The sequence below is a fragment of the Humulus lupulus genome, chromosome 8 (assembly GCF_963169125.1).
Source record: "Humulus lupulus chromosome 8, drHumLupu1.1, whole genome shotgun sequence".
Taxonomy (NCBI): Eukaryota; Viridiplantae; Streptophyta; class Magnoliopsida; order Rosales; family Cannabaceae; genus Humulus; species Humulus lupulus.
The window spans coordinates 67424226-67437635 of record NC_084800.1 but is presented as its reverse complement, the minus strand read 5'-3'; the positions used below and the strand labels follow the sequence as shown (position 1 = coordinate 67437635).

Here is a 13410-nt window from a genome sequence, read left to right as displayed (position 1 = left end):
AAAATTTATTGAAAATTTGTAGGATGTTCTAGATAGCTATAATATACACCATCATATAAAAAAATTTAAGATTATAACTATTCAAGTGCCGAAATAGAAAAAGAATGTATCGGTGTTGCAAAAAAGAGATACATTGTAGTCGCTCCATATATATATATATAAAATATTAAAAGAAAAAGATATATATAAGTATTGGTGGAAGGTAGCAAGCAACTTCGGATAAGTAGTGGAAAAAAGCAATGAGAAGCATCCGAGGCGCACCCATTAGAATAAGTAGCGCTGTGGAGAGACCCCAGGGCGAGGGCGGCCATTAGCATGGCGGCAGATGCATATCGATCAAAGTTGGCCACACTTCGTAAAATTCAGTTTTATATATACGTACATCCATTAATCAATACAAATATATAAAAAAAAAATACCACGACACGTTAGCAAATTACTCACGCCATTTTATTAAACATTTCGTACATATTTATGTTGAATAGTACATAATTTTCTCAATTAATTAATTTCTTACTCAAGCTCTTTTTAATAACTAAGTAATTTTATTTTCTTGTTTTTCTCTTATATCGTCAACCAAGCTATTATAATGACTAGTTAAAGGGATCATAACAAAAACACATTTGCGCTGTGATCCACTTTTTTATGGACTGTACTGCCGGCTCAACATACATATATATATATATATATATAACACATTATTTGACATGCTTTTACTGATGTGTTCCATCACTAGAGAGAGAATAGATATATATATATTTATGTATATATAAAGGGAATTTTTTTGGTGCTGCAACTCACAAAAAGAAGTGTTTACATCCTGTATTTAGAGTATCTACAAATTTTCAGAAAATTCTGAATAATTTACAGTACCAAAAACAAGGTTTAAATATATTTTTTTTCATGCGTATAAAAAAAATAGTTCCTCGTGCAACAACATGTTTGAACTTTGTATTCGACACTACAAATTATTTAGAATTTTTTGAAAAATTGTAGAATGTTTTAAATAACGATAATATACTTTATATATATATATTCAGCAGTGTCTGTGGTGTATCGGTAAAGTACATTTTTTATATGGACATATAGAGTCTTGAGATCCTTATTATTATTTGTCATGATGGTGTTATTGTAATTATACCGATTTTTTTAATAAATTTTAGAAAAATTTCAAATAAATTATATAGTGCCAAAAACAATTAAAGTTCAAAATAATTATTTTTACATATGTGTATAAAAAAAAAATAAGTGTATAATAAATTGTTTAAACTTTGTTTTTGGAATGGTAAATTATTTTAAAAAATTTAAAAACTCCAAAGATATTCACTATAATTACAATGAATGCTTTTATAAAAAAAATTTAAAAAAAAAAACTAGAGTTAAGACACTCATGTATCCATAAAATAAAAGAAGAAAGAGTGTTGTACCGAAACATCATTTTGTAGTGTTGTACCATAGATTTCCCAATATTTGCACTCTCTTGGATTCTAGTAAGAATAGGAAGCAGGTTAACAACATGCATTATTTTATTAGGTACTCCTTATAATAAAACGTGGCTTCTATGTATAAAGATATTTTTCTAACCTCGCAGGCAATGGGGTCTCTCTATCTTTTCAATTTTATTTTATATTTTAGAAAAGTTCTTGGACAATTGATTAGTGGAGTCATGGTTTGTGTAATGGTGTTTCTAATGAGAAACCTTTCTGTCATGGCAGGGTGTACACTTAATAAAGTAGCATCAACTATCAATTTGTGTCCGGCTAGGTAAGATCCCCATCTATATATGTTGTCCTTAGCTACCACGAATATATAATATATATATTTATTTATATATATAGGCTGTATCAAGAACATGAATGATATGTCAAAAGCTACATGCACTTCCAACCATTAAAAAATAAGAATTTACATGAAATAAGGGAAAATGTTCTAAACTTTGATAAATATGGCATTTTTTTGTGTGCATTTTATATGATATTTTAGATTTTCTTAATTTTTTATGGGATTTGTTTTCCCATATTTGTGTAATAATTTATTAGTTTTATCATATTTAATTATATAAGATTATTTTGGCTAATTATGAATTTTTGTGAAGGTATGTCAGTAATTGTAGGTATTATCTTTAATTTATCTTTTTTTTAGACATTGAAAAACGTTTTGTTTTATTCTATTTTTTATCTTCTTCAATCGACATTTTCTCTACTGTAACCGTTTACCACTATCAGAATAATTTTTTTTTTGTGGTAGTGAGCATTTGGCACTGTCAATTTTTTTAATGATGTGTGGTAACTGATTATATCTATTAAAATCACTTTATTTTTTAAGTGGTGTTGTAGTAACTGATTACAACTATAAAAATAATTTTGATTTTTTAGCAATGTACTATTATCAAAATACTAGCTGAATTGTAACTGTTTACTTAGTGATATTTGGAGGAAAAAAAACAAATATGAAAAAAAAAACTAAAATGATCGTGAAGGTAACTAGTTACAATTATGTTTTAAAAAAAATATATGAAAAAAAGAACTAGTTGCGATGGTAATCAGTTACCTAGCCAGACCTAAAAACAAATAGGATCCAAACAAAAAATCTAAAATGATCATATAATCGTAACTGGTTACAGCTTGGTTTGAAAAAAAATTATAATGGTAACTGGTTACTTATCTAGACATGGAAAGAAAATCAAATCTAAACAAAAAAAGAATTTAAATTGATCGTTATTGTAACTAGTTACAGCAAAGTCTGGAAAAAAATTAAATATTAATAAAAAGAAATAGTCGACATAGTACTTAGTTACTTAAATGGGTTTGAAAAAACAATCAAATTTGAACAAAAAAATCTAAACAAATCGTGATGGTTACCGGTTATAGTTAGGCTAGATGAAAAAAAATATATCTAAAGTATCAAATGTGAAAAATAAGAAAAGCAATAAGAACAACCAAAAGATAACATTAAAACCAGAAGAAGAAGAAGAACTAAAGGGCGGTGGAGCTGCATCATCGCTGGGGGGTGTTGCAATGAATCCACTGGATCATCCTCATGGAGGAGATGAGGGGTGCACGAAAGGAGGTATTCTTCGGCGAATGGTGGAGGTAGTATCTCTGGCGGAAGGCTGAGAAAAAAGAACCAAGTAGGAAATGAGAGATTGAGAAATGATAAAATGAAGAGAGATAAAAGTGAGAGAGAAAGGAAATGAGGAGAAAATGTGAGAGAGTTTTGTATAAAAAAATGTTAATTTATTTTTTACATTTGATTGGATTCCTATGTTTTAATTTTAATTTTTTTTTGGAAAATTCACCATATTTTTTATCATTTCTTTTTTACCAATAAATATAAAAACTGATCTACTTTTTCTCATATTTACGTGTATAGAAAGGGAGTAGGGGGGAGGCCAGGTGTCACGGGCTGACATTTTGACAGCGGAAATGCCCGTGCGGCACCTTGACTCCTCTGAGCCAAGGTCAGCCTTCCAACCATTCGAATAACGATGGGCACATTTTTCGCACGACCGTGTGCCTCTGCACACTTCCGTTTCTCGAACAACTCTCGTTGAGTCATGCTCTCAAGCATCTATGAGTGCAATCAGGCATCAAGGCTATCTAGCCAAGACACTCACACTGTCCATAGGTTCTCACTATGGCAAGGCAAATCCCAACACCGATGCTCACCCAGACATTCGCAAGTCAAGGTAGCATGTGTGGCCAAGAGCCAACACCAAGCTGACGTGCCAACACCTCTCATCATGCCCCATTCGATACTATCCGATTAGCTCACGTCACAGACCAAGGACTCCCATACGTCCATGGTCCAATCCTCAAGGCACCATACCATCTTGCATATTGGCAGGCCCTTGAGACTGGCTGCCAGACTAGTAGCACACACTGGACCTCTGTCCTGCTCAAGCATAGTGCACCCTCCAATGCTTACATGCTAACAAGTCCCACGAATGACTTCCCGTGCCATCTTGTGTAGATATTCATGGCCATGGCGCGCCACGACATCTCTTGAAGATTTGGGCCACGTTCCATGCAAGCGGCATCCCGGCAAGCCAAGGGAACTGTACCCTTAAACCTCTGGCAGCACACTTCGACGCACTACCGGGGCGGCCCGGTAATGTCCATGAGTACTCCTACTCATGGAGACATATGAGTCCCCTCGTGGTCCTCATATGCCCGCCCTACTAGTCCTCCCAACTAGTAGTAGCTCACTTGACGCACCTGCGCCAGGGAGTGGTGGAGAGCTGACACTAGGTGCTCCCCCTACTAAGAGCCTTCTGAGCTTTTAGCCTTCTACCAGGAACATATATGATTTTTGCTTGGGAGACATATTTGGCTTCCAGCTCACCAATTCTCCGAATCTCCCAAATCCAATCATACAATTGCGTTCATTGACCCTTCAATATGGAACCTACCAAGTCCCGTCCATTTCTGGGCAATATTGAAGATATTTACGAAAATGCCACTGCCGTACAAACTAGGCATCAGCATGCCCACCAGCCTGCACCCTCGCGTGCGCATCTGACCGAGCGCCATCCTAGCTTGTAACATGCCATCAAGGCCGGCATGTTACACTCTCCCACACTTCAATTGTCGATGCCCTCATCGACAGACCGCTGGCTAATCTTCCTGCCTCGACTCCTAAGCTCACTCCATGCTTCTTCCGAATCTTGAGTCTGCACTAGTCCCTCTACCACTGTAGAACCACTAACTTGGTGATGATCTCCCACGTCCACCCTTGGACTCGATCAAGGACCCCATGCCACCGTCGCTATTCAGAATTCTCCCATGAAGTAGTGCCGCTGCACTCGAATACTCCTTGCATACATGAACTCCTCTGAGTCCATCACGATGTCCCTCCAGTCAACCAAGTAGCCCTTGGAACACTGACCCCAAAGCCAACACATCTTTTTATTGTTGCTTTCCCGCCAATCTTCTAATGCCTACTCTCTTATTGACAAGGAGGAAATTAAGGAGCACCCCCCTCAGGGTGAGGTTCGCAAACCAACCGTTCCCAACGGCACCTACGAAACATCCTTCCATTGAAGGCATGTATCTCTTCAACGTGGCACTCATGCCAACTGTAGCCTTTATGCAGTATCTAGTGCATCCTTGCACATAGACTTCGCGAAGTAGTCTCTCAGACTTTTGGCCCTCCGGCCTTACTGCATACCCATGGCTTGACGCGAAATGGCCACTCCTGACCATAACCATAACTGCTACAATGTGGTCAATGATCTGACATCATTCGAAACCACTGCATTGCCTTCTGGCTTGTGCTCATGCTGACTCTCAGCATCGTGCCTCAAGTTCTGCCCCCAAATCAACCTTGCCTAACTCTAGACGGCCTGTTGAATCTTGACCAACTTGACTGCACTTTACCTCACCCTTGAGGTCTGAAGTTGTCCCAATCTGCTATCTCCCTTCGGCATATGTTCTCTGAATCATTCGGCTTGTGTTCCCATAAACACGTGTCCCCATAAAACACTAAGCATGTCCCATAACATGCTGCAAAACCTGCCCAATCTTTGGTCTCAGCCTACGCCCATGCATACTATCTATCTGCAGTTTCCATTGGTCATCTGACCTACTCGCATCAGTCATGCATGTCTTCGCACTGTACAACCCATCTGTTGTTGTGTTTCTCTCTAGATTCACACACCAAAACTGAACAAGTACCCTGACCCTTCGAACATATGAATTAGTGGGCTCCCCCACTTCAACTTGGGAATAACTTCTCTACTCGAGGTGTACCTCTCAAGGTATAGCTCGCAAGCTAACCGCTTTTCTCATGCGGTCCCTCGTTCCATTTATCACTTTTGAAGATGATGTTGTACTAATGTCTCGGTCATTCTGACTCTTCGCCCCTTGACATCTCTATGTTGCCTTAGTACCTGAGTCCTGTTGACTTTCACCCTAGGAAAAAGTTGCACTGATGTTACCTTAGTACCTGAGTCTTGACGACTTTCACCCTAGGTAACTGGCTCTGTCTTTGTCTCTGAGTCTCCTTGACTTTTACATTCTGAACAACTAACGATCTCCATGATAACTCATCTCGATGCTTTCGTAATGGAACATTGGTCTGCTATTTGGATGTTTGAACCGTGAAGGTCTCTCCCCCACTTCAACTGTTGGCGTCCTCGACAACTTGCCCACACGCAAGAGCGTCTGACCACCCCAAGTTTTCATGCACCCAACAAATATAGAAGTTCCCCCCGTAGGATGTGACTCTCGAGTCAACTACTTCGTGTAGCACCAATGTCGATTCCCCTATGCACGCACTGTCCACATAGCTATCCATCTGCTCCATACTAGCATCTCGCCCCTCCGGGCAGCTTCTCTCGGCTTCTATGGTCACTAAGTCCCAATAGCAAGGCCCTCCGGCCCACATTTAAACTCAAGCACCATCTCTGCCTCCTTAAGCCTTCTTGTGGCACTAAGTTTCCTTGACGTGGCCCTCCAGCGCTCTCGAAACTCTAGTACTATTCTGACCACTGCGTGCGGTCTACTCGGCCCTGCTGGCCTTTGATGCATATATTCCACAACATAGCATATCTTACAATGCCTTAGTGTTGCTCACACAAGCTAACATCTCTGTGAGCCAACACGTCCCACTCAATTGTCTCGGCGCCTCCCTTCTTGGGCGAAACAAGATAACATGTAGACACCTCCAAGTACGACTGCCCTCTGACGATCGCGGCCACGGCCACCTTGGTCTCCCTGTGATGCCATTTGGCACACAAGTAGCAACTGAAGCATTCCATGTTCATCTTTATCTAGTTCCCCAAAGCTATCAACTCTCGACTTCTGTCGTGACTGACAAGCGTTTGACGACCACCGTCATGCTCCCACACTCTTGCGTACAAGTTTCTTTTTCAACAACAGCGCTCCACGCGACTTACACTGTCACTCAGGCAAACCTGAACTAGTGAACTAAGCATAAAACCTTGACCTCTCGATCAAACCTTGTCTCGTGTCAATGAGCTCCAACTCTTTTGTAGCACCTCCCCACAATTGCACGTGGTTGTTGTCTTTCTAGCATCTCTGAACTTTGATTCGAAGCAACCATAAGTTGCCCCCTCTCTAGGATGTCCAGTATTCCCACGAAGAAGAGCAACCAAGTGTCATCCCGTCTCAGCTTACTTATCCTTTCTAGGTGACTAAAAGGCTCAACGACATCTGTCCAAGCATCCAGACCCTTATGGTCCTTCAACACGCCTACATCCTTTCTAGGATGGGCCAACCAGGCTCACCCCAACTTGAGATGAACCTGGCTCTGATACCAACTGTCACGGGCTAACATTTTGACAGCGAAAATGCCCGTGCGACACCTTGACTCCTCTGAGCCAAGGACAGCCTTCCAACCATTCGAATAACAATGGGCACATTTTTCGCGCGACCGTGTGCCGCTGCACACTTCCGTCTCTCGAACAACTCTCGCTGAGTCATGCTCTCAAGCATCTATGAGTGCAATCAGGCATCAAGGCTATCTAGCCAAGACACTCACACTGTCCATAGGTTCTCACTATGGCAAGGCAAATCCCAACACCGATGCTCACCCAGACATTCGCAAGTCAAGGTAGCATGTGTGGCCAAGAGCCAACACCAAGCTGACGTGCCAACACCTCTCATCATGCCCCATTCGATACTATCCGATTAGCTCACGTCACAGACCAAGGACACCCATACGTCCATGATCCAATCCTCAAGGCACCATACCATCTTGCATGTTGGCAGGCCCTCGAGACTGGCTGCCAGACTAGTAGCACACACTGGATCTCTGTCCTGCTCAAGCATAGTGCACCCTCCAATGCTTGCATGCTAACAAGTCCCACAAATGACTTCCCGTGCCATCTCGTGTAGATATTCATGGCCATGGCGCGCCACGACATCTCTTGAAGGTTTGGGCCACGTTCCATGCAAGCGGCATCCCGGCAAGCCAAGGGAACCGTACCCTTAAACCTCTGGCAGCACACTTCGACGCACTACCGGGGCGGCCCGGTAATGTCCATGAGTACTCCTACTCATGGAGACATATGAGTCCCCTCGTGGTCTTCAATGCCCGCCCTACTAGTCCTCCCAACTAGTAGTAGCTCACTTGACGCACCTGCGCCAGGGGGTGGTGGAGAGCTGACACCAGGTGCTCCCCCTACTAAGAGCCTTCTGAGCTTTTAGCCTTCTACTAGGAATATATATGATTTTTGCTTGGGAGACATATTTGGCTTCCAGCTCGCCAATTCTTCGAATCTCCCAAATCCAATCGTACCATTGCGTTCATTGACCCTTCAATATGGAACCTACCAAGTTCCGTCCATTTCCGAGCAATATTGAAGATATTTACAAAAATGCCACTGCCGTACAAACTAGGCATCAGCATGCCCACCAGCCTGCACCCTCGCGTGCGCATCTGACCGAGCGCCATCCTAGCTTGTAACATGCCATCAAGGCCGGCATGTTACACCAAGTAGGATGTCTCTTACGGAGCCAAAATGATCAGAAGTAACCCAAATAATAATATTATTATTATTATATAAAATTCTCAATCACATATATATATCAAATACAATATCCTTTATATTTGTACATATATTATATTTCACTGAAAAAATCATGTTTTGTGTTTTTTAAATAAAAAAGAATTCATTTACTAAATACACTCATCTATCCAACTAGTACGTGGGCACCACCCAAATCATGTTTTGTATTTTATGCAAATTATCATTATATATATGGCTTTTCTTTATTTGAAGTGACTTGTTGCAGAAATAATTTTAAATAAATATTTTATTTATCTTAACCTTTTACGGCAACATATATAGCATATATTTTTTACAATTTATTTTTATTTATAATTGGCTCCAAAGTAAAAAAAATATATTATGATTTGTATGAAAGTTATTTAAATATAGAGTGATTTTTTATGGAAGTTTCTTGAAAAATATATGGTTTCCGGAACAGATCTCACACATTCAAAAGCAATTCTCTTTCTCCGTAATATAAATGCATGGAGAGAATAACCCAAGAGATAGTTAGAGTCGATTGTGATAGTTCTCAATATATCACTATCTATATAACTCTTATCATCATCATAGAGTTAGGAAAAAAAAATCTGTATCTAAAAAAGCCAAAACCTTGAAATGTTGTTTGGAGGAGACAGTAGCTTATACGGGTATAGAGTAAGCTAGCAAACCAAACTGAGCGAAACCACAAAGAAATTGTTTAGGATGAAAAAAATGATTTTATCTTTTTGATCCGATATGGATATATAGATAGATAGATAGATAGATAGATATACACAATAGAATAGAATAGAGGGCACAAGTAAAGGACAAATGAAAGTAAATAATATTGCAGGGATTCCTGTCTTCATCTGTTGTCACTGACAACTACGTATCTCTGTATATATATATGAGAGAGAGAGTGAGAGAAATGAGTGGTCAAATCGGTATTGTAAAAGCCCTAATGCCTTTTGTGTGATTGTGTTATTATTGCGATAATAATTTGGTGCTGAATTCCCTCTAAGGATGCGCGCGCGCGGAGACAGAGAGCGGTCCATTTTATGCTTCCTTGTCATCTTTAATTATTTGACCTTTGAATATTAATAAAATTACTTGATCCTCACCTAGAGCCTCTCTTGATCAGTACAGTGTAGTACTCGTATATAGTTGATTAATAAGGTATTTGATGAATTAATGTATCGAAGTTTATAATATGAACTGGGTTTAAAGGAGTACTTTTATAATCGATGAAGATAAAGTACGTAGTAGTAGTACCTTGGGGCAACTTAAAATGACAAATAGTATAGGCAAATCTATATATGTATTGTGATTTGATGGTATAGGTATGAAGGGATCTGCATCAGTAAATGGAATTGTATAGAACCGAGGAAACGGAAGGCTCTTAAGTGTGAAAACAACAGGTGAATGAGCCAAAGCTAATCACTCCCATGCACACGTCCCTTTCCCTCACTCTCTCTCCCACGCACACACACCACATGGATATTCTAGCTACTAATACAGCATCATCAATTCCCACCATACATTACTACTTTCTTTCCTTTATGATATAAGTAACCTCAAGCTCAACCCTTCAAATCTAAAACTTTATTTTCCTTTATGTAAGTTAATTAGTTATATATATATACAAATGAAAGTAAAAGACTTGTGTATTAACTGGGTGCGAGAATTACCATAATGTACATGAGGTGAGGGGTATAGGCCATAAAAAACAAACATGAATATTATTATTAGTTTATTGCATTTTCTGAGTCTGTCCTCCACTTTACTTCTTCTCATCAGTCTCTTAACTATGTTACCATATTAGCCAGGTATTATAGCTCAAGGATCAAGAAGAAGATGAGATGAGATCCAAAAGAAGTTTTTTTAAAGAGTCCATCATCAAAATCCCAATACTGATAGATCAGTCAATCCCATCAGTCAAATCAAATCAAACACCAACAAAGTGAGAGAAAAGGAGAGAGAGAGAAAGAAAGAGAGAAAAGCAAGAAAACAGAGATAGAAATTAAGAATAGATAGAAAGATAAAAGAGAAAGAGAGAGAGAGAGAGAGAGAGAGATAGAAAGAGCAGAATCAACAAAAAAATGTCGGCCTCGTCCGCTGCCTTTTCACCGGACCACCTCTCCCCTTCCGACCAGCTCTGTTACGTTTATTGCAATTTCTGCGACACTGTCCTCGCCGTAAAAACATATGCCCTACTCATTCAACTCTCCCTTTCTTACCATATTTATATATATATATATACCATTCTCCTCTATCTCCTAATTTACATGACCGTTTTCTTCTGGGATTTTTTTTTTTAGGTTAGTGTTCCTTCGGACAGTCTCTTCAAGATTGTCACGGTCCGATGTGGTCACTGCAGCAACCTTCTCTCGGTCAACATGCGTGGACCGCTTCTGCCTGCTGCGCCAAATCAGCTCCATTTCGGCCATGCTTTCTTAGCTCCTCAACATCTTCTGGTAATGATTTATTATTAGGGTTTCCTTGATTTGTGTATGTACTTTCAGATTCAAAGTGAGTCATATATATAAATATATAAATTACACAGGAGGATATCCGGAGCCCTCCACTGAATAATCATCTGATCAATCAGCCAAACCCTAACGATTTGGTTATGCCAATCCGCGGAAGAACGGAAGAGATCCCTAAGCCTCCGGTTGTTAACAGACGTGAGATCTAATTTTACTTTACAATATTAATTATTATTTTTATTTTGGGTCTTCTTAACTATATATATATATAATACACTTTGATTTCATGGTAATATTTATATATATATTTTTTTATTTAGTTATTAATATTTTTATGGTACTCTGGCCGCGTCAATGCTTGATGTCGTTCCTTCCATTGTTTGGTCACTAAACAAAATGGCATTCTTGTTAGGTCATAATAGCCTGTCTGACCGTATGTAGAGGCTATAGCTAGCCTAGCCTATTTCCTTTAAGTTCCACAGAAGAAAAATTAAAGTTGGAAAACGTTGAACACACAAGACCAAGCTCTACCTTAAAATCCGATGTTTGATTATTTCTTTGGTCAACCTATGTCAACTGTCAAAAGCAAAAGAGAATCCTTTATCACATTTATACCCTTATATACATTTTTCTAATTTTTGTTGTTGTTGTTAAGTTTGTTGCATCGCATGCATACCGTTACAAGCACCCGCTTAAACTCTGCAAGTCTCTCTCGGTTTCATGATTATTGTTATTAATGTCAAAAGATATTTAAGGTTGAAAACAATCTACCCCTCTGGAAAAGCTATCTATATAAGAAAAAACTAGAATAACTTTCTATTAGAGAATATACTTAGTTATACTTACCCCTGGAAATGGCTGCTTAATTAACTCTATATATATATATACTTCGAAAATATCATGTTGAATTCATTGGTAGCTAAAGATGAGGAAAAAAAACGATGTACTATAGCAAATTATATATAATTAACCACAAAATTTGTGTCTATATTTGATTGCTTTTTGTGATGTATATATATATATAACACATGTATACATGTTCCATCTTCAGCTCCGGAGAAGAGACAGAGAGTACCATCTGCTTACAACCGCTTCATTAAGTAAGTACAGTAACTAATAATATATATATAATTACAAAGCTAACTCGATCGATCTCCTCTATTTATTTCAACAAATAATGAGAACAAGAACTAAAGGGTTTTAACTTGCTTAACAATATTATTATTGCTATTGCTCTCGAAAGTTATTTGTTCATCAGAGATAAAAGAAAGGGTCATGCAATACGAATATGCTAGAAATCTGAGAATCTAATACAATACGTGATCATATCATGTATATTGATAAATATATATATATATAGATATATATGAGACATCTGAGAATATAATTCTGCAGGGATGAGATCCAACGTATCAAAGCTGGAAATCCAGATATAAGCCACAGAGAGGCCTTTAGTGCTGCTGCAAAGAATGTGAGACACCAGAATCCTTAATTATAATATACTTTAATGGCTATGATATTGTAGATATATATATATATTTATATATGCATGCATACTTATCAATATAAACATTTTTTATGAAACACATTTGCATTTTGTTTTCAAAGGATCGTTTTTCATTCTTGTATGTGTTGAATCAGTCTCTCTATATATAGCTGGATTATTTATATTCTTGTTTGATTGAAACAGTGGGCCCATTATCCTCACATCCACCTCGGACTAATGCCTGATCAACCCGTGAAGAAACCAGTTATACGCCAGGTACTTAGAAAACCCTAAAGTAGTACATATATATATATTTTTTTTATGTAACTATATAATCAAAACGTAAATATATATTTAGATGAGTGTTGTTTGATATGAACAAGTATGGAGATTTTTCAGGATGCTGACGACATGCTTATGAAAGATGGATTTTTCAGTACTGCTCCAGCTGCCAATGTTGGCGTCTCTCCCTACTAATCATGTGCATTTCTTTAAGTTTCAAATCAAACCTTAGGGCTTTCTTATGCTATTTATTAACTATAAAGTACTAGTAGTACTGTTAGGAACTTGTACTGATTACAACTATTGTCTTTGCTTGCTATGTTATAATTAATATTAACCGGTAATTTCAGTACTAGTTACAACACTGTTACATTAATGATCAGCAATATGTTTGAGGCACACCTTTTTTTACCATTTAATTTTCACTACTTATTATCACCTTATTATATAGTATATATATGTATGTATTTATCTAGTTGTAAGTCCATAAATCAGATGATAACATTTGTATATATATATCGATACCACCTACCTAGTTGATCTTATTATTGCATGTTTAGCCATGCACATGCATGCCCCACACCCATATATATCTAAAATAATGCAATATATATATATATGCTATAATTAATGTCTACCAATAAAAAAATTAAGTTTAA

General features: G+C 38.1%; 1 protein-coding gene across 1 annotated transcript; it reads left to right on the top strand.

Moving 5' to 3' along the window:
* Positions 1 to 10252: 10252 nt before the first annotated feature.
* Positions 10253 to 13165, top strand: LOC133797637 (axial regulator YABBY 1). The gene is made up of 7 exons (XM_062235612.1): positions 10253 to 10692; positions 10816 to 10971; positions 11061 to 11181; positions 12035 to 12083; positions 12379 to 12454; positions 12674 to 12745; positions 12869 to 13165. The coding sequence occupies exons 1-7, from the start codon at positions 10597 to 10599 to the stop codon at positions 12944 to 12946; spliced, it is 648 nt and encodes a 215-aa protein (XP_062091596.1). The 5' UTR covers positions 10253 to 10596; the 3' UTR covers positions 12947 to 13165.
* Positions 13166 to 13410: the final 245 nt, after the last annotated feature.